The sequence below is a fragment of the Scyliorhinus torazame genome, chromosome 20 (assembly GCF_047496885.1).
Source record: "Scyliorhinus torazame isolate Kashiwa2021f chromosome 20, sScyTor2.1, whole genome shotgun sequence".
In the NCBI taxonomy this organism is placed as follows: domain Eukaryota; kingdom Metazoa; phylum Chordata; class Chondrichthyes; order Carcharhiniformes; family Scyliorhinidae; genus Scyliorhinus; species Scyliorhinus torazame.
In genome coordinates, this window is record NC_092726.1 from 11,447,590 (window position 1) to 11,469,873 (window position 22,284).

Here is a 22,284-nt window from a genome sequence, read left to right on the forward strand (position 1 = left end):
GTTAACGAGCAGCCAGTGTTCCCCTCAGTAATATTTGGATGGGAAACACAGAACAGGAAGTGGGAATGTGAGATGATAATTGTAAATCGAGAGTGAGTGCTTAATTGCTGCATAAACTTCACACGATTGACCTTGTAGTGACGTCAAAGTCTGCTATGTCTCTCCCCCCTCCCCCCCACTCCTCTAGTCCCTAGTCAGGAAGGCTCCAAAGGGGACCGGAATCAGAGACGATGATTCTGGTCGAGAGCTGGCACCGGTCGTCTTGGGAGAGTGACCCCCTCCGGTCCCAGTCTTTCTATAATTCATTGTGCGTCGCCTGGATCAGAAATGTTGGCAGGCTGCCCGGCTGTGTATGGTGTGCAGGCTTGATCCAATCCCGCCTTTAGCCATTTGCTGTGTGTACACTCTGTCCGGTGGGAATCAGCTGACCCCACTTGGCCGTGGTTCCTCTGGATAGGAAGAGTGTGCGCGGGGCGGGGGGGGGGAATCAGCTGGGATACCCAGCTCTGACTGCTCAAAACTGGCTCTTGTTTAAAAAGTGCTTGCCGATGAAATGAGGCTTGTTAAAAAAGCGAATAAATCTGAACGTCATGGGAATATGGCACAGTGCATGATGTTTGTGAAGAATAGAAAATGGAGTTGTGTGTGTGTGAAACAGAGAGAGCGGGTCAGACTGTGACGGAGACACACTGGGGCCAATACTTAATCATTTGTTCATCACGATAAGCGATCGGCAATTCTGGAACCAGTTCTTCATGTGTTAAATTTACAGCTGGTTCCGAAATGGGGAGGCAGCAGGAATATGAGGGTGCAGGCTTCTCAAAAGGTTGTTCTTCCAGGAGGTGAAAAATCAAATGGAGTGCCATCAAAACCCGACATGTTGGCTTGGAAAGTGACAACAGATGGGCAGTGAAGGGACTGGAGTTGGCAGGAAGAAGCTGTGGAAAGGATTGTTCGGGCAGGGTGGTGGGAAATGACAGCAGATGCACGCTGTACAAGCGACAGCGTGTTTGATATAGACAGAATGACAAGTGATTGGAATATCGGGAAGGATGCAGCACCGGTTTCACAAGGGCTTCTCCATGCATTTGGAAATTCTGTGCAGCTGGGCTCACATCCCCCAGAAAAATCCTGAAGGTCAACTGCTCGGCAATGTTCCCTGCTGCAGGCTGACAAAGGTTGGCGATGTGAGGCTTGTGAGCCACTTCCAGCCCCACTTCTGGCAGACGTGTTTTATTGGCCAATGTAAGCAGAACTCGCGACGTTTATGCCCCTGCGCTTTGTCTTTTCAGACGGGGAATTATATTCTGCAACTCTGAACAACTTCCTTGGCACCGAGCCAGTTATCTTGCGGAATCTGGGACATCACTACTCGATGAAGACAGAATATCTCGCTTCCTGGCTCAATGGTGAGGTCTTTAAACAACTTGCATTCCTTGCATTATTAACTTGCTCATAATAATAACAATAATCTTTATTGGTGTCACAAATAGGCTGACATTAACACTGCAATGAAGTTACTGTGAAAATCCCCTTGTTGCCACACTCCGGTGCCTGTGCGGGTACAGTGGGAGAATTCAGAATGTCCAATTCACCCAACAGCACGTCTTTTGGGACTTGTGGGAGGAAACCCACGCAGACACGGGGAGAACGCGCAGACTCCGCACAGTGACCCAAGCGGGAATTGAACCTGGGACCCTGGAGATGTGAAGCCACAGTGCTACTGTGCCGCCCATATATGGACAGAGGGAGTGCTGGGAGATGGAATACCTTTTACTGCAGGCACCCAATGTTCGCATCAGGTCAGGTGCAGCACAGATTAGATGTCGTGAAATTTTTTCTACACTGTCCCCACCAATACTCCCAGGACAGGTACAGCACAGGGTTAGATACAGAGTAAAACGCACTCTACAGTGCCCCCATAAAACACTCGCAGGACTGGTACAGCAAGGGGTTAGACACAAGATTAAAAGTCCCTCTACATCAGTGGTTCCCCAATATTTCAGCTACTTCAATGAGATAAACAATTCCACAATGCAAACACTTAGACTCTGGTGGACATGCTCTATTTAAAGCCACACTCTCCTCACTAAAATCCTGCTATTTACAACTGGTTCTTCTTGCTAACGCCTCGTACTTACATCTCACTATCCTCTCTAAAATCTGCTCAAAGACGTCTCTCCTCTCTGAAATCTGCTCAAAGACCCTCTCTCCTCTCTGAAATCTGCTCAAAGACCCTCTCTCCTCTGAGATCTGCTGTGCGGAGTCTTCCCGTTCTCCCCGTGTCTGCATGGGTTTCGTCCGGGTGCTCTGATTTCCTTCCACAATCGCCGTGCAGGTTAGGTGGATTAGCCATACTAAATTGCCCTTAGTGACCAAAAAGGGTAGGAAGGGTTATTGGATTACGGGGATAGGGTGGAAGTGAGGGCTTAAATGGGTTGGTGCAGACTCGATGGGCCCAATGGTCTCCTTCTGCACTGTATGTTCTATGTTCTATGGACTGATCCACTCTCCTCTCTGGAGGCTGTAAAATCTTGCAGCAGCGTGTTTGCGTAAATCATTAGTGTTGGAATGAGTAATCAGCACATGTAATAATAGCATTCCCGACGTTTTTTTCAGGGCAGGGCGCAGGGAAATGTCAATCATGTTCATCTAAACCCGGAAGTAACGCAAGGAATGGTTTCAACCCTCAAGGAGGGATTTGTGGAGATCCGGTATATTGCTAAAAAGAAAACTCGGAGTGAATCGGTTGCCAGTCCAGCTTCTGGTTGTGTTGATTTTGTGGCCTTCCCAACCTGGAGTTCCTCCAGATTCCGTTCTGCTGCATTCAGTTGTCCAGTAACATTGAAAAGGCCTGTCACGCCCAGACCACCAGTGAAACATTACTACTCTCCATAGGGATGGGATAAATGGGAACTTTGTCACCTTGTGTCACGGTAGCATAGTGGTTAGCACAGTTGCTTCACAGTTCCAGGGTCCCAGGTTCGATTCCCCGCTGGGTCACTGTCTGTGCGGAGTCTGCACATCCTCCCCGTGTCTGTGTGGGTTTCCTCCGGGTGCTCCGGTTTCTTCCCACAGTCCAAAGATGTGCAGGTTCGATGGATTGGCCAAGATAAATTGCCCGTAGTGTCCAAAAAGGTTGGGTGGGGATAGAGTGATGATGTGGGCTTGGGTAGGATGCTCTTTCCAAGGGCCGGTGCAGACTCAGTGGGCCGATTGGCCTCCTTCAGCACTGTAAATTCTATGATTCTTGTGCAGCAACCATTCTACTCCACACACCTGACACATGACTGTCTTGTGAACAGAACCCTGGCTGAAACTAAGATTTTGTTTGACTTTTTCATAACCTGGAGCATCTTTTGTTGATTTTGAAATTTAAAACTTGTCAACTGAGTGGAATTGGGGGAGCACAGATGGGAAGGATTTGGGCGGGATTCTCCGTCTGTTCACGGTCTTCTCCGATCTCACTGCAGTGAATGCTCGCTAGCAGCGGGAGCTGGGTGTACTCGCAACGGAGAACCCCAGCTGTGATATAGACTTGAACAGAAGATCATTGCCAGATTCTCTGTTGTGGAAATGCCCAACAGGTGGGGATTAATAATCATCTTTGGGTTGGCAGCCTTACCTTTATTTCAATGCTTCTCACTGTGGAAATATTTGGTCACCAAAGCAACAATGTGCTGATGTCAGTGGCTCTAATGAAATACAGGAAACTTCCTGGTGTTGGTGTTTACAGTCAGATTTACTTGAATGTGAAGTATGTTTACGGTGTGTTACTTTGGGGGGACACCACTCCTCGTGGAGGTCTCGCCCTTTGCAGCATGCCTCCTCTCGTTGAAGTCACATTTTCTACATGGCCCATTCCCCTCGCTGAAGACCCGGCTTGTAGATTGCACCTCTGACTTTCTGACATGTTGGAATGTCGAGTGTCTTGTGCATGGGGGGTGGGGGGGCCGGTTTTGGGGGAGGGTGTGGTGTAGTTTGTCGAGGAGGGTATGTGTGTGTGTGTGTGGGGGTGGGGGGGGGGGGGGGTGGGGGGGGGGGGTGAGGGGGTGTGTGGGAGCGGGTGTATGTGGGAGCAGGTGTGTGGGGAGATGTATGTGGGGGGTGATGTTAGTGTGGGAGTTGGTGGGGGAGAGCTGTGGTGTGTATACATTTCCCACCACACTGTCTCCATCAAACATTCCCAGGGTAGGTACGTGGTCAGATACAAAGTAAAGCTCGCTCTACACAGTCCCCATGAAACACTCTCAGGATAGGTTCAGCACAGGGTTGGATATAGTGTGACAGATGCTGATGAGAGCTGAATTCAGATTCCACATTGTGACCACAAAAGGGCCACACCATAGATTACTGGAAAGTGTGCAATATTCCTCTGTGCCTGAAAAATAGACCTGAGACAGCTTGTCACCCCCTCTCAAATCAGGTCTCCAGCATTGGTCCCATTATTTCCTGGTATCAGAGCACTTTATTTGAACTCATTCCTCTTCTGCTTCATTCTGTGCTGCAAGAGCCTTCATCTGCTGTCGTGGATTGAAGCAGCAAATCCCCGTTAATATTGCAGCAGAAGAAGAACTGCAGTCTCGAGCTGAAGCCCTTCCCTACTCTCATTTGATTTAAACCTCCTCCTTGCAGCTCGCCTATCCCCGCAGAAATACAGGAACCAGGGAAAAGGCGGCAAAGAATAAAGCCGGACCCATGTCGTGGCAGCGTCCCATTCCCCATCACAGTGCAGAAACACAAGAAAAGCTGCAATTGCCAAGGAACTTGAAATGGGGAGACCAAAAGCATTGTGCTGGGATTTCTGTCCAGTGTGGGAAGTGCGATTGATGTTAAGGGCCAGGAGCGGTGCTCTATTGCATTATGCTTGGCTGACAGATGAAGCCTGATTATTTGGACATGACGGCAGTCTCGGTGGAAGCTAAACCCAGCAGCAGTTGGTGATTTGAGGTGAAGGGGGGGGGCTGCAGATGCACCGACAACCATCGGGTCCCTCTGCTGCCTACCAGAATGGAATGAGCTTTTAAATGAGTGTGCCCTGATCATCTCACTCTGCCAGCTGGTGTGATCTCTCAAAAGCAGGCCACGTGCCAGCATTTGAAACAAGTGGGAGACTGTTTGCTCCGGGAGGCAGAGCAACACAACCTCCTTTGCAATAACACGAGCGGGGACTGGCAGGCAGCTTACTGTTCTTGGCCCTCGATTGTGAAAAGTGAGGATTGTAAGTGACAGGCTGGGCTGCTTTCTGAAGAGGCGGCACGTCATTGTGGGGCAGCTGGCTCGGCCTCTGGAGCATAAACAGCCTGATGGGCCAAATGGATAAATCAGACAACTCCTTTTTAAGGAATTGGCTCTCCTTTCCCTCTCTTTTCACACAATGACCGCACCCTGTCAATCTTCTTCTTTCTCATCTGCTTCTGAAAGTGACACCACTTGGTGGCCATCCTGTTACTCAGCTTCAGCATCCCATTCGAAAAGTCACCCAGGGGGTTTGCATGCAGAAATCTTTGGACGTGGAAGGACAGGTTGACGTGGCTGTCTTATTTTTAAACAGAAGGCACTCGGGAACCTGGGCTTGATGTCTAGAGGCCGAGTGCAAAAAGGCATGGAAATTATGCTGAGTGATTAGAAATGGCTGGCTGGGCCCCAGCTGGAGAACTGTGTCCAATTCTGGGCACAGCACTTCAGAGAAGTGCTGTGCCCAGACAAGGCGCAGAAGAGATTTACTCGGGATCATGTTACATGAAGAGGCTGGGGGTGTTATCCTTCAAGCAGAGAAGGTTGTGGAACAATTTGCCAGAGGTGCTCGGAATTGTGAAGAGCTTTGATACGGGTAAATGAGGTAAAAGCATTTTACCGGTGTTACGGTGCCTGCTTAGCTTGCAACAGTGGCTAAGAGACTGGACCAGATGCCGTCACCTTTTAAAAGTTTGAATGCGGTGTGGAAAGATCGATTTGTTCCAGGAGTAATGATATAAGATATAGAGAGCGTGGTTATTTTATTTTTAAAAACTTTACTACAATGAAAGAAAAGAAAACCATATTTAAACTTTTACTTCAGCTCTAACACTGACAGACTACATGCAGTTTCTTCACCTAAACACACTAGTTCCCATTAAACATCACTTCAAATAACCATGTTGCTTAGAGACAGGCCATGGCAATACTTGATAAAAGCAAATTACTGCGGATGCTGGAATCTGAAACTAAAGAGAAAATGCTGAAAAATCTCAACAGGTCGAGCAGCATCTATAGGGAGAGAAAAGCGCTAACGTTTCGAGACCAATGATTCTTGATCAAAGCTTGTATAATACTTGTATTATACTTTGTCAAATACTTGTATTTATGAAACATTTTTTGGTTTGTTAGGGGCATTTATTTGTTCAGAATCTTTTTCCAAAGCCTGCCTCGGTGGTAACTTTCATGACTCCTCTGGTCAATTTCCACAGCCTTCTGCCTGTAACTGTTCAGAACAGCATTCTTTCTCTCTCTCCTCCTTTAAGCTCCACTCACCCTCTCAAACAAAGGTTCTCCTCTGAGGTGGCCAGCCTTCGGTCCATTATCGTGGCTGTCTCATTTTCCACCTTTTCCCACAAAGAACAGAGGTATGCCATTCTTATTCAACTAACCTTCCATTGACAAACAACTAGGTCACCAGACTCTGTGATGGGCTGATGGCTGGTCAAACAACGTGGGTGCACTGAGCAGGACAAGGAGACCTCTCTGCTTGTGCTGCTGAAACCTCATGGGAATAGTCCCACTGCTGCCTGGCCTCAACCCGGACAAGGCAATTACGGATTGTAGTCTGTTTTGCCAGTTTGTTGCTCCTGTGAAACTTGGTGCTTCGATCAAACGTGTGTATTTTCTTGGGCAAAACCTGTTTGAGTGGATGCCGCTGATAATTGTTGCCTCCCCAGACACTTGACCCCTGTCCATTCATTCCAGAACCAAACTTTGTCGGCTCTGCGTACATCCAAGAAAGTGCCAACAGCGAGATGGGGGACGATGATAAGATATACTTCTTCTTCAGCGAGAGAGCTGTAGAATATGACTGCTACAGAGAGCAGGTGGTGGCGAGGGTTGCTCGGGTGTGTAAGGTAAGATGAGCTTTGCCATCCGGCCAGTCCATTCAGGGTGGTCTTTGAATCAACGTACACACACACACACTGAGGGGTGGCTTTTCTGATGGCCTTGTTGTGTGGAGTTAAGTGTGCAGCATGAGGATAGAACAACTGGGGACTCGATCTGTGTTTGTGCCTGAAGAGTGGGCACCCTGGCTGTTTTTTTAAATAAAATCATCCTCCCTCATTCTTCCCGCTTTGTTCCTCAAGCTCCTGATGTGCAGAACACTGAGGAATGCTTTCTTCAACATGATCTGTTGCTGCTCTTTGTCTTGATTCTAGTGAGGCTCTCCCCTTATATTCTGTCTCCCAGCTTCTCCTCTCCGTGTCTGTGTTATAACTGTCATCTCCCATCCCCCTTCCTCTGCTCTGTCACATCTGGTTCCAGCTACAGCTTTCTGAATGTTCCTCCCCCCCATCACTTCATTTCCTGGTCTAATCTTTCCCAATAAAATCTCGCCCCCATGCAACGCGCATCCAAAGCCCACCATTAGCAAGGATTCTCTGCCTCGCTCTCGGAGGGGACCGAGATGGAAGTTATTATGGTTTACAATACTGCCTTGTGACCCCAGAGTCCTCATTTCCAATTCAATTAGCATCACACAAAGGTCGCCACACAGCTGCTGGGGGCACCGACTGAGACATTTTTGGGCTGCCTCTATCCGATTCCCAGTTGACTTGTTTTCCGCACTAATTGACAGCGAGACTGGGAGAGGTCACGGGTTTAAAATGAATGTGACACTCGGAGACCAGCTTTGTTCAGTCAGTAACATTCTCATTACTGGTTTGAGAAATTTGAATCCATAGCTAGGGATAATCTAATTACCAGCAATCTATGCTGACAATTCAGTGCAGCGCTGAGGGAGTGCCACATTGGTCAGAGTGCTGCCTTTTGCCCAAATGGTTTAAGTGAGGCCATGTCTCTCCTCCTCCAATTCGCCTGTCTTCAGCTTTCACTGACTAAAGCTGACTGCTCTGTTCGTGGTTTCAACTGTTCCAACCTGAAGCTCTAAAATTCCCACCCTCTATCTCCCTCTCTTCCTTTTAAGGTGATCTTTAAATCCCACCTCATCATTAAATGTTGTTTGATAATGTTCCCGTGCGGTGCTCCGTTCGAGGTGCCGTGCAAATGCAGCTTGTTGTTGTTGCATGACGAAAGATGACGTGCTACTGTGAACGGGACTGCCCCGGTGGAGATCAGTCGGTGATGGGGACAGACACAAAAGTAGGTGGGAAGGCAAAGAGTCTGCAGAGGGATAGAGGCGGGTTAGGTGAGTGGGTAAAAAAAAAACTTGGCAGATGGAATATAATGTAGGAATTTGTCAAGTTGTGCACTTTTTAGGAAGAATGAAGGAGCTGAATATTATTTAAATGGAGAGAGATTGCAGAAAACTGCAGCACAGAGGGATTTAGGTGTCCTCGTGCATTAATCATAACAAGCTGGCCTCCAAGTTCAGCAGGTAATTGGGAAGGCAAATTTATTTCCAAGGGAATGGAGCAAAAAAACACTGAAGTCCTGCGAAAACTATACAAGGCACTAGTTAGACCATACCTGGAACAGTGAACAGTTTGGGTCCCCTTATCCAAGAAAAGATATACTGGCATTGGAGGCAGTCAAGAGAAGGTTCATTAATTTGAATGGAGGGTTTTCTTCTGAGGAGAGGTTGAGTAGATTGGGCCTGTACTCAGTGGAGTTGACAAGAATGGGCGGAGACCTTATTGAGACAAGTTGAATTACTGGGGCTTGACAGGGTAGATAATGAGAGGCTGTTTAATCTTGTGGGAGAGTCTAGCACCAGAGGACATGGGGCGGGATTCTCCACCCCCACGCCGAAGTGGCCGCGCCGTCGTGAACGCCGTCGTGGTTCACGATGGCGCGGAACGGCCCCGGTCCTGACCGATTCAGGCCCTGACAATGGGCCAGTATCGGGGCCGCGTCATCTACACGCGCCAGGCCTTGTCGCCCGCGTAAAGGCAGCGCCGCATAGATGACGCGGCCGGCACCACATAACGGGCGTCACCCGCGCATGCGCGGGTTGGCCAGCGCCAACCCGCGCATGCGTGGTTGCCGTCCTCTCTAAGTCCGCCCCGCAAGAAGATGGAGGACGGATCTTGCGGGGCCGCGGAAGGAAGGAGGTCCTCCTTAAGAGAGGACGGCCCGACGATCGGTGGGCACCGATCGCGGGCCACCCCACATTCCAGGTGAAGCCCGGTGCAGGATCCCCCCTCTTCCCCCCACAGGCTGCCCCCCCCCCAGCGTTCACGCACCGCCCACGACTTCAGCGACCAGGTGTGGACGGCGCCGGGGGGAACCTGCCGTTTTGGCCTGGCTGCTCGGCCCATCCGGGCCTCAGAATAGCAGGGGTGCCGGAGAATCGCCATTTTGGGTGTCTCCGGCGACTCTGCGGCCCGCGAAACTCGACTAGGCCGTTCCCGCCGCTTGGGAGAATCGCGGGAGGGCGTCGGACCGGCGTCCCCGGAAATTTTGGAGGCCCAGGCGATTCTCCCAACCGGCGTGGGAGTGGAGAATCGCGCCCCCGATCTCTGAATAAGTGGTCACCCATTTAAGACTGAGATGAGGAGGAATTTCTTCTCTCAGAGGGTAGTTAATTTTTATAACAGAGAGCTGTGGAGCCTGGGTTGTTAAGTATGCTCAAGGCGGAGATAGATTTTTAGTCAGTAAGGTAATCAAGGGTTATGGGGATAAGGCGATAAAATGGGTTGAGGATTATCATAGAATCAACAGTGCAGAAGGAGGCCATTCGGCCCATGGAATCTGCGCCAGCACTTGGAAAGAGCACCCCACCCAATCCCCGTAACCCAGTAACCCCAGAGCACCTCCACCCTATCCCTGTAACCCATGTAACCCCACCAAACTTGTATAGACACTTAATATCGTATCAGTCATGATCTTATTTAATGGTTAAACAGACTCAATGGGCCGAATGGCCTACTTCTCCTAGGTCTTGTGGTCTAGCTTCCTTTCTCAGCCACGACTTGGGCAACATGGTAGCACAGTGGTTAGCACTGTAGCTTCACAGCTCCAGGGTCCCAGGTTCGATTCCCGGCTTGGGTCACTGTCTGTGCGGAGTCTGCACGTTCTCCCCGTGTGTGCGTGGGTTTCCTCCGGGTGCTCCGGTTTCCTCCCACAGTCCAAAGATGTGCAGGTTAGGTGGATTGATGGGGTTACAGGGATCGGGTGGGGTGCTCTTTTCAAGTGCTGGCGCAGACTTCATGGGCCGAATTGCCTCCTTCTGCACTGTGGATTAGCCATGCTAAATTGCCCTTAGTGTCCAAAAAAGGTTAGATGGGGTTATTGGGTTACGGGGATAGGGTGGAAGTGAGGGCTTAAGTGAGTCGGTGCAGACTCGATGGGCTGAATGGCCTCCTTCTGCACTGTATGTTCTATGTCTATGACTCGAAAGGAAATAGATCTGGTTGAGCAAGAAGCTGATTGGTTGTTTTTATGCTTGTTTGGGCCAGGGAGTGGACAGGGTGAGGTGAGGAAGGAGGTGATTGTGTGTAAATGGGCTGCCATGTAAATGCTTGATAAATGCTGGTTTGTTCTTTTCGACGGCAGGGTGACATGGGCGGGGCTCGGACCCTTCAGAAAAAATGGACAACCTTCTTGAAGGCCCGCTTGTTGTGCTCGGTCCCTGAGCAACAGCTTCACTTCAACAAGATTCAGACCGTTTACACCCTGAACAACAGCGACTGGCAGAGCACCGTGTTCTTCGGTATCTTCCAGGCGCAGTGGTAAGTCGAGCAGTCTCTCCTCTCCCAACAGCCTCCTCTCTCTCTCTCTCTCTCTCTCTCTCTCCTCCCCCCCCCCCCCCCCCCCCCCCCCCCGGCTCCAGCCTGGTGCTGACCCTCAGCACATTAACTCTGCCAAGTCTGTGGTCTGCATGTCCCTGATCCCAAGTGGTGGAAGACTTTTCGATGACCGGACCATCGCTATTTAGCCGTGCCTTCTCGTACTGCACCTTCCTGGATGGAGTGTGTCTGAACGGCCATCAGGTCCATGATCCCTGACCACCACCCATGCCCACCCCACCCAGAGACGCAAGCTGCAGAGCACCATCGACACGGCCTCTGCGTCTCCCCCACAAGGCACTCAACAGATATCGGTGAACCCGGTTGCTTGTCGGTCTCAGCCACCAAGCCCGATTCATCCCAATCAGCCGAATGTCATGAAAGTTCATTTCTGGGCCTGCTTGCTTCACACAGACAGTCGGTCTTAAGAGGCAGCCAGACTCACAGTGAAGGATGATAATGGGAGTGGGTATGAGAGGAAAGCAGCTTTCTCAGTGCGGAGGAGCCTGACGATGATGGGGGGGGAGAGAGTAAAGATTCCATTGATTCAATCCGTTGAGTGCGCAGCTGAAGGTTTCCTGACCAGAATCTGATGCAGTTTCTCGGAATGCACTGCAGCCAGTCAGCAGTTTTAACTATCGACTTGCCACTTTACACCGATCAAAACACTTTCTCCTGACGGGAAAATGAAACCTGCCTTTGAGGGAATGCAGGACCAAGACTTTGAAACTGAGGAACACACATGGCAGCAGGCAAACCATCCCTACAAGTACAAATTCCAACCTTGGCACTTTTAAAGATGAAGGTTTGTCTGCTGTCAAAAGGGGCTCAGTATTCCTTGAAAGGCAGGTATTATCCACAGTGACATTGCTGCTAGTTCTCACCTTCTGCCTCTCTATATATGGGTGCTATCATTCAAGTCTTGACCTCTTTAAATCGGTATGAACTGCAGGTCTCACAGTCTGCGTGTGATGATTGGGCAAGGAGCTCTGCTCTGCAGTGATTCCCCCTGCAGTCACACAGCCTGCCAGCACTCGCTGCAGCCTGGCACAGCGAAGGAAGACTTGGAGAGTTGCAAGAGCGACCTGCCGTTGCCTGCGGAAGCACACCTCAGTGAAGCCATGGTTGGGGGGGGGGGGTGATGAGAGTCACTGAGAGGGGAAACAAAACCTTTCACCTCCTGCTTTGTTGGCAAGGAAGCCGGTATAATCCAGGCAGGAGCTGTCTCCCTCTGCCATCGCAGCCGGTATGTGAAGGCACAAATGGCGGGCAAGGTAATCTGTTGCAAACTTGAGAGTCGCACTGCAGCAGGCTGCTTTCAATGAGATTTTCTTTTTAATTGTCCCCTGGAGGATGAGACGTTGTTTCTTCCGTCGCGGAGAAGATGAGACGCTGGGAAATTGGAGATAGTGTCTGTGAGGTGACTTGGGGGATGAGGGTGGGGGTAGAGAGTGATCAGACCATCTGGTGGGTGCAGGTCGTGTGTTTCTGCTTATTGACACGTGAGCTCAGCAGGCAGCAGCCCGATTTACTGTCTTGCTGCCTTGTGTGTGTTTCATGCCCATTTCTAACCCAACAATACTGATTTTGAAAGGATCAGTCACTGACTTTCAAACTGCACTGGGGCAGGGGGAGGAAGCTCTTGCACATGTGGTAATGATGAACCCACGCTGGGTAGGGCAGAATTTCCTTCGTTAATTGGCTGCAGAATCTGTCCCTTCTTTTAATGCTCGTTCCAAATGGAAGAAAATGGGAGAAGTGGCAGAAGGTGAATCATAAAATTTTTTTAATGAGTCACATCTACATATCCCACAGCTCCGGGTATGTGTTAAACAGATTACAGTTGGAATACAGCAAAATGAATTCCAGACCAAAAATTGAGATTTGGAGAAGGAAAGATATCCGAGCCGTGGACAAGTGTGCTGATGAATGTTGGAAAGTCTGGGCAGTGATTCACAGCAGCTTTCCTTCAGTCCAACCTGCTGTCAGCATTATGCTGACACTTCTGCAAGTTTCCACAGCAGTTGAGTTTTCTTTCCTGGCGTTTTCTCTCAGCATTACAGATGTTTTTGTCTGTTACAACTGGCTGACAAATCCAGTATCCCGCCTCAGTGGAGAGCTGCAGTAGAGAGTGTCAGAATAGTTGTAGTTGGCAGGTGTGGCATGGGTTTGTGAGAGAGGAAAGCTCCCTCTGCACTGGGACTTCAGGTGATGAGCAGGAGGTTTCGAGGGGATTTGAGGAAAAACCATTTTCACCCAGAGGGTGGTGGGAATCTGAAACTTGCTACCTGAAAGGGTGGCAGAGGCGGGAACCCTCACCACATTTAGGAAGCATTGAGATGAACACTTGAAACTCCACAGCGTACAAGGCTGCCGACCAAGTGCTCATAGATAGGTGCTTGATGGCTGGCACAGACCATAATGGGCCGAAGGTCCTCTTTCTGTGACTCGGTGATTTGGGTTGGATTTGGGTGCTCTGTATGGGAGGGCAGGCTAAAACCTTTGTTTAAAATTTAGAGTCCCCAATTCATTTTTCCAATGAAGGGGCAGTTTAGCGTAGCCAATCCACCTACCCTGCACATCTTTGGGTTGTGGGGGCGAGACCCACGCAGACGCGGGGAGAATGTGCAAACTCCACACGGACAGTGACCCAGAGCCGGGATCGAACCTGGGACCTTGGTGACGTGAGGTAGCAGTGCTAACCACTGTACCACCGTGACACTCCCCGGGCAGGCTAAAACTGAGGTTGTTAAAGGAAGAACAGGTTTGTAACTGATCTCCGCAATTGGGAGCTGGGCTGTTGAAGGATGAGGCTTCAATGCTTCCTAGTCTGGCTAACTGGAGTAAAATCCCACAGGACAGCACAGGGTTAGACATGGTTTAACAGATGGATATCTGGCTGGTATATGATTTTTTTCCCTATGCATCTCCATGATGTCAGGAGGATGAGCTGAAACGTATAGCTTCAAACTTTGGCAACGGAGCGATGAAACAGCTTGAAGCGTTTCTGATAAATGGAATAACCATCTGTAAGTGCCGGGTGCCAAGCACCGAGTGAGGAAGAGTGAAGCCAGTTATGTGTATGTCAGTTGCATGTGCTGTGATTGCCAGTGTGAGATGGGCGAGGTAATTGGGTTAGCTGCCTAACCAGTGTCTTTGTCTGCTCACAGGGCTGATGTGGACGTGTCTGCCATCTGCCAGTACAGGATTGAAGACATCCAACAGGCCTTCAATGGACCCTACAAGGAGTACCGGGAGCAGGCGCAGAAGTGGGGCCAGTATTCTGACAAAGTGCCAACTCCCAGACCTGGAGCAGTAAGTCCTTCAGATAACAGACTTTTATTCTCTTCCTTCCTTCCAGTGCCAAGAAATACTCTCTCCGATATCTTCCAACTTTGAGTGCTGGCAAGATATTGCAGGAGTTTTTAAAAAATATATATATTTATTAAAGTTTTTCACACAATTTTTCTCCCTTACAAACAATAACCCCCCCCCCCCCCCCGTAACAAAAAAAAAGAAACGAGAAATCGCGCAGAGCAAGATACATACATGGCAAAATAGTATATTTACATAGCTTTGTACACTGGCTCTCTCCCGTACATGCCAGTTTCCCCGACTCTTCATGTTATCTCTTGCTCATCCAGCCCCCAGGCAGCTCCCCCTCCCCCCTCATCCCCCCATCCCAGGTTGCTGCTGCTGCTGACCGACCTTCCTCTAACGCTCCGCGAGATAGCCTAGGAACGGTTGCCACCGCCTGTAGAACCCCTGCGCAGACCCTCTCAAGGCGAACTTAATCCTCTCCAACTTTATGAACCCAGCCATATCGTTTATCCAGGCCTCCACGCTGGGGGGCTTCGCCTCCTTCCACATTAGCAAGATCCTTCGCCGGGCTACTAGGGACGCAAAGGTCAGGATACCGGCCTCTTTCGCCTCCTGCACTCCCGGTTCATCCACTAGTCCGAATATTGCTAGCCCCCAGCTTGGCTTGACCCGGACTTTCACCACCTGAGCTATTGCTCCCGCCACTCCTCTCCAGAACCCCTCCAGTGCCGGGCATGACCAAAACATATGGACATGGCTCGCCGGGCTCCCGGAGCACCTTCCACATCTGTCCTCTACCCCAAAGAACCTGCTCAACCTCGCCCCCGTCAAGTGAGCTCTGTGAACCACCTTAAATTGTATCAGGCTGAGCCTGGCACACGAGGAGGAGGAATTAACCCTACCCAGGGCATCAGCCCATAGACCTTCCTCGATCTCCTCCCCCAGTTCCTCCTCCCATTTACCCTTCAACTCTTCTACCAGCGCTTCCCCCTCTTCTTTCATCTCCTGGTGTATTGCCGACACCTTGCCCTCCCCAACCCATGCACCCGAGATCACCCTGTCTTGAATTTCTTGTGCCGGGAGCAACGGGAATTCCCTCACCTGTCGCCTCACAAAAGCCCTCACCTGCATATATCTAAAGGCATTTCCCGGGGGTAACTCAAACTTCTCCTCCAGTGCCCCTAGGCTCGCAATCGTTCCGTCGATGAACAGGTCCCCCATTCTTCTGATCCCTGCCCGATGCCAGCTCTGGAACCCCCTGTCCATCTTCCCCGGGGCAAACCGATGGGGGACCACACCAATGCTCCCATTGCACCCCTGTGCCGTCTCCACTGGCCCCAGATCCTTAGCGTTGCCGCCACCACCGGGCTCGTGGTATACTTTGTCGGCGAGAGCGGCAGCGGTGCCGTCACCAACGCCCCCAGACTCGTTCCTTTGCAGGACGCCATCTCCATCCTCTTCCATGCCGCCCCCTCTCCCTCCATAACACACATGCGGATCATCGACACATTTGCTGCCCAGTAGTAGCTCCCCAGGTTTGGCAGCGCCAACCCTCCTCGGTTCCTACTGCGTTCCAGGAACCCTCTCCTTACCCTCGGGGTCTTATTCGCCCACACAAACCCCATAATACTCCTGCCTACTCTCTTAAAAAAGGCCTTAGTAATCACGATGGGAAGGCACTGAAACACAAACAAAAACCTCGGAAGGACCACCATTTTGACCGATTGCACTCTACCCGCCAGCGAGAGCGGTAACATGTCCCATCTTTTAAAATCCTCCTCCATTTACTCCACCAACCTCGTCAGATTCAGTTTATGTACGGCCCCCCAACTCCTGGCTATCTGGATCCCCAGATACCGAAAGCTCCCCTCCGCCCTCCTCAGCGATAGGTCCCCTATCCCTCTTTCTTGGTCCCCCGCCTGTAATACAAAGAGCTCACTCTTCCCTACATTGAGCTTATAGCCTGAAAACTCCCCAAATTCCCTTAGAGTCTGCATGACCTCCACCATCCCCTCCATTGGATCCGCCACGTACAGCAACAGGTCATCCGCATATAGCGACACCCGATGCTCTTCTCCCCCTCGGACCACCCCCCTCCATTTATTAGACTCCCTCAATGACATGGCCAATGGTTTGATCGCCAATGCGAACAACAGGGGGCACCCCTGCCTCGTCCCTCGGTACAGCCGAAAGTACTCCGACCTCCGCCGTTTCGTCACTACACTCGCCACCGGGGCTCTGTAAAGGAGCTTAACCCAATTGTTAAACCCGCCCCCGAACCCAAACCTACGCAGCACCTCGCACTCTACTCGGTCAAAGGCCTTCCCGCGTCCATAGCCGCCACTATCTCCGCTTCTCCCTCCACCGATGGCATCATTATCACGTTTAAGAGCCGCCGCACATTGGTGTTTAGCTGCCTACCCTTTACAAATCCTGTCTGGTCCTCGTGAATCACCCCGGGACACAGTCCTCGATCCTCGTGGCCAGCACTTTTGCCAGCAACTTTGGAGATATTGCAGGAGTTAATACTTCATTCTCTTTCTCAGCCTAAATTTTCACTCCTCCTGGGTAGGTTCAGCACAAGTTAAAATTGCACACGGATAGGATTACAGTGGGTTTACAGAACTTTGGTACAGGCAGTCCAGATTCCTCTTTGTGCTCCACTCGAGCTTCCTCTCACCGTGCCTCATCTAAACCTCTCAATATGATCCTCCATTCCAGCCTTCCCCAATCGTTGGCAGGCCGGGTGCAGGCGGTTAAGATGAACATCTTGCCACGGTTTTTATTTTTATTTCAGTGCCTACTGGTCTTTTTGCCGAAATCAGTTTTTTGTGGGGGTGGATGGGTTGGTCTCGTCGCTTGTGTGGGCAGGGAAGGTGGCAAGGAGGACAGTGCTTCAGAGAGGGCGACAGTCGGTGGGGGGGCCTGGCCCTTCTGAACCTGCTGTAATATTATTGGGCGACGAAAGCTGAGAAGTTGCGGGGTTGGAGCAGGGCGACGGAGGCTTTGTGGGTGAGGATGGAGGCAGGCTCTTCAGAGGGGTCGGGGCTGCGGGCGCTGGCAACAACTCGACTTCCATTTGCCCCAGGGAAGCACTCGGGGAATCTGGTGGTGGTGGCCACGCAGAAAATGTGGAGGCAATTTCACCAGCACTTTAGGGTGGGGGCAGGGGTCGGAGTTGATGCCGATTCGAGGGAACCATGGGTTTGAGACTGGGAGTGATGTTTTGGGGATGGGAGGAGCATGGGGTGATGGAAATGAAAGACTTATTTTTAGAAGGGTGGCTTGGGCGTTTGGAGGAGCTGGCGGAGTGGTTTGGGATCCTGCGTAGGGAGGGTTTAAGGTACATGCAGGTACAGGATTTCGCGAACAGGTTTTTCCGACTTCTCCGCTGGTACCGCCCTCCTCGTTGCTGCAAGGGGTGTTGTCAGTGATGGGGTTGGAGCGGGGGGTGTCATCTCGGGGATCATTGGGAGGATTTTGGAGGAGGATATGGCTTCTTTGGAGGGGGTTCAGGCCAAGTGGGAGGAGGAGCTGAGGATGGGGCTGACGGAGGGTAAATCTTGTGCCTCAATCTTGTGCGCGAGCCTGGGGTTGACGCAGCTAAAGGTAGTACACACAGCGCATCTGACAAAGTTGAGGATGAGCCGGCTGTTTGAGGGGGTGGAGGACTTTGGGAATGATGTGGGAGGGGCTCAGCCAATCAAGTACATATGTTTTGGTCCTGCCTGGAAAAATTTTCTTCAGCGCCATGTCGCCGATCTTGCATGTGGATTTAGAGCCTAGTTCCCTGGAGACCATATTCGGGGTTGAAGACGGCAGCGAGGCAGTTGTGTTTTAAATGTTAAAGCTTGAATGCAAAAATTTAAAAAAAGAACCTCCATTTCCCCCCTCCCCCATCTGCTCATCTGGCTTTTCTTTCAATGCATATCTAGCGTGAGTTCCACATTCTCACCACTATTTGGGTGAAGATGATTCCTTGGAATCTCCTGCAGGATTTCTTGGTAACCACCTTATTTTGAGTGTTGCTGGAAAAAAGAGAGACTTTTTTTGTCAAATTCCTTTCCAAATCCTAAAATATTCAGTCAACTTAGTTCACTCCTTGAAATCTCTGACGTTTGCAAGGAAGCCCTTTGACACTTGGTATGCATGAAGTCGCCATCAGCATCGTCTGTCTTGAGCTGTGGTCTTACTGATGACGGGACTTCAAGTGCATATCCAAGTACTTTTTAAACAGCCACCAGGGTTCTGCCTCCGCCACTCTCTGGGTGAAAAATCCTCTGGGTGTTCCGGGGAATTGAATCCGTGTTTGAAGTTCTGATGCAAGTTCATTGTACGCAAGGACAGAGTTCTGACACTTGAGAGCAACAGTACAGGTATCACTGTTGAGTCACTGGAGTCGGATTCCCCACCTCCTGCTGTAATTTTAGCAATGACCCTGGGTAAATGGTGTCAGCATCTGTGTGGGGCCTCACTCCGGGGATTGTGCTGAAGTCATGGCAGGTGCGCAGCACGGTGGTGCAGTGGTTAGCACTGCTGCTTCATGACGCCAAGGACCCAGGTTCGATCCCAGCCCCGGGTCACTGTGTTTGTGGAGTTTGCACATTCTCCCCGTGTCTGCGTGGGTCTCACCTCCACAACCCAAAGATGTGCAGGGTAGGTGGATTGGACACGCTAAATTGCCCCTGAATTGGAAAAAAAAAAATGAATTGCACACTTTAAATTTCTGGCTGGTAACTTGGAGAAACTGCAAGGAACTTGCTGCCTACTGTGATTTCCAGCACACGATACCTTCTGGGGCCCCTACCTTGCCAGAGGTGACCCTGTAGAATGCTGAAATTGTGTTAAAACTCCATTGACACTGGGTAGATTTTAGACTCAATCTGTCCGAAAAATATTTCTGCCCTTTGTGAGACCTGCAGGGAGGAGGGAATGAGAAACTCATGATTCCTGGCACCATTCCCCCCGCCCCAGCGGTGCATCTGGGATCTTGCCGTGTGACGGAGCTCGCCTTGTGGTCACCAGGGGTAATATTGTTGGTGTGTGTGGCGGGTGTTCCTGAAATGCTGTTCGTTTTCCTCACCGTGGTCTTTTAACTCCTTGCCAGTGCATCACAAACAGCCACAGATTGAACGGCTACAACACTTCACTGGAGCTGCCCGACAACACCCTCAACTTTGCCAAGAAGCACCCGCTGATGGACGACCTAGTGCAACCTGTAGGCCGCCGGCCTGTACTCATCCAGAAAAATGTCAACTACACGCAGATTGTGGTGGACCGGGTAGTGGCTGCGAGCGGGAATCAGTACAACGTCCTGTTTATTGGGACAGGTCAGTCTCGATTCAGGCCTCGATGGAGCTAAGAGTTTAGAGCAGGCCGTGTGTTGTGTCAGACACTGGGATGAAGTACGGTTCAGGTCGGTGGCTTCTCGCAAATTGTGTTGGGCCAGTGCAATGCTGTTCCGAACCCACAATGGCTGACACGATGGACAGCAGCACACTGCTGTAAAAAGGTCCAGATTCCCCACTTAACTGTGTCCTGTTGTGGGCAGAACTATAGCATTGCCTGTCGCTGCTATTTGGCACCTTCTGCTGCCAATTGCTAAAATCCTGGATAAGTGCAGTGTTCTGAAAAATAATTGCTGAATAGATGTGGGCCGGATAGTGCCATTATGAGAAGGCCACTTGCTGACAGCTTCGATTCGTTTTTTTTATTCATTCCATTTTATTAATTTGTTTTAAACAAAGTTTGTTATTTTGTGGAATTGGCCATCGCAGCCGAGGCCAGCTTTTGTTGCCCATCCATAATTTCCCTTGAACTGAACTCTTGCTATTTTCAGAGAGCATTTGAAGCTCAGCCACATCTGGGTCTGGAGTCCTTTGTAGGACAGACCGGGTAAGGACGGCAGATTTCCTTCACTCAGGTCCTGGGCTTTAGACGAAACATCTGGGACAATTTAGATTTTTGCAGTTTCCAGGAGCCATCGAAGAAACACAGGCCTGGCAGCTCTGGTTAGACAGTGAAAGGATCGAATTCTGTGATTGCCGGCAAAGCATTGACCAGAGCAGGAGCCTGAAACTGAAGGCAATGGACGTGAGAGAGATCAAGGAGCTGCAGTGAATCCATGGTCTGCCTCCCTCTGTGCAAGACGAGAAGGAAAGCAGCACTGGAAAAGAAGTGACTGACTGGTTGAGGAATGCATTCCCTGAGATCCTGCAACTTAACATTCTCTCTGTGGGAAAGTCTGTCCCCTTGAAGCTGTGCAGGCAGATTTAACTCCAGGGTGCTGCTGACAACAAGCAGACTGTACGATGCTTGTCGGTGGGTTTGTTTTGAAAGGTTTTATCGACATGTTTAATCCCTGATACATGCGCGTACATTTAATCTGGGAAAGACGCTCACATCCTGGGATAGTGGGAAGGGCAGAATGCAGTAACAGCTCATCTTCAATTGAGTGACATGATTGAATGGTGGAGTGGACTCGATGGGCCGAATGGCCTTACTTCCGCTCCTATGTCTTATGGTCTTATGGACATGCCCCAACGCACCTTATTGGAGCAATTTGGGAAATAAGAACAGGTGCTGAAAAGTTTGGTCGAAGCAGTGGGTTAAATGAGGAGAAGGACGGAGAGGTTTAGGGATGGGGACTGAAGGATGGAGGGCTGAGGCAACCAAATGGGGCGAGGGGGATGTACAGGAGGTGAGAGAGTGGTCAGAGTCACACAATGAGGACGTGGCATTATTTCCTCCTCAAAATCACTCTGTCCCAGCCAGGAATAAGAGGAAAGCTTGCCCTTCCCTTGCAATACTTTTCTGCCTGTGATCTGTCATGATGGGACTGGGCTGGAGAAAAGAACGTTGACTGACGGGCACTGCTGTGACTTGCAGTTCTGTGCGAGAGTGCTCGCAGCTACCTGGGACCTGATCACCTGCCAGTCGCCCACTGCACCACCTGCATTTTAAATTGTCAGCTTTTAAGATCAGGACTGTGGAATTCGGAGAGGCCAAGATGGTGTCTGCTTTCATTCTGTGTCTATGCTGAGAATAGTGGATCTGAGCTATTCTGGCACTTGGCTCCCCACAAATGGCTAAGTACCCGTGACTGAAAGGATGGACAACTTGGCCCACATTCCTGGCATCATATCAGCATGTGTTGATATGACAGGGGACAGACTCAGTAGTGATGTCTCCCAATGGTTCACTCAGCCATGTTGGCTGCAGACCTGACAATTCCTTGATTTTAATTTGGTTATGCTTGTTTTCAAATCCCGACCGACCGACTCCTAGCCCTATAACATTCCAATGTGTCCACATTGCACTAATTCTAGCCTGTCGGGCCTGATGAGCATCGTTGCGCCATTTGTGGCTGCCAAAGCTGCAAGTCCGCCTGTAGACCTCTTGCTGTTCCTTTGTGCTGTCACCCTGTTATTGAGCTTTTTGGCCACCAACCCTAATGTAGCATCAGGTAGCTTGGTGTGAAAACTTTGTTCTTTTTGTCACCCCTGTGAAAGGCCTTGGGGCGGATCACCATGATAGAGATGGGAAAGAATTGTAAGTTGTTGCTGCTTGGCACTTGTCCATGTTTAGACTTGAAGAATGGCTACTTCAGAGGGAGAGCAGACTGCTTCATGTTACATCAGTGAACTTCACACAGATAAAAGCTGCCACTTTTGGATGTAAACATGAGCTAAGAGAGCAGCTCTCGGTGTTGATCTTGATCGAGATTTGCTGAGTTTTGCGGTTTCCTGCTGGGGAGGGTGGGGTGGGAGGTGGGGCAGGGAGCATTTCATTTGCTGGGCCTTGTTTGAAACTTGCTTTCCCCTCTCAACCAATAGGAGCTGGCTGGTTGCACAAGGCTGTGATGATTGGCTCCCACATACACATTATTGAAGAGCTCCAGTTGTTTGAGAAAGCGCAGCCAGTGGAAAGCCTGGTTATCTCCAAGAAGAAGGTAAGGCACTCCTATCTGCGGTCACAGCTGCCTTGTTAGACTTGATACAGCGGCCCTGAGAGTATCTATACAGTTAGA

The 22,284-nt window shown here is 50.4% G+C and overlaps 1 protein-coding gene across 1 annotated transcript in view; it reads left to right on the plus strand.

Moving 5' to 3' along the window:
* The window catches only part of sema4c (sema domain, immunoglobulin domain (Ig), transmembrane domain (TM) and short cytoplasmic domain, (semaphorin) 4C), an 84,183-nt gene that overhangs the window by 55,684 nt on the left and 6,215 nt on the right, over positions 1-22,284 (plus strand). Inside the window, 6 exon segments of the mRNA XM_072485659.1 lie at positions 1,293-1,409; positions 6,946-7,097; positions 10,702-10,877; positions 14,105-14,249; positions 19,363-19,585; positions 22,091-22,206. Of these exon segments, the coding sequence (XP_072341760.1) occupies positions 1,293-1,409; positions 6,946-7,097; positions 10,702-10,877; positions 14,105-14,249; positions 19,363-19,585; positions 22,091-22,206 (929 nt within the window).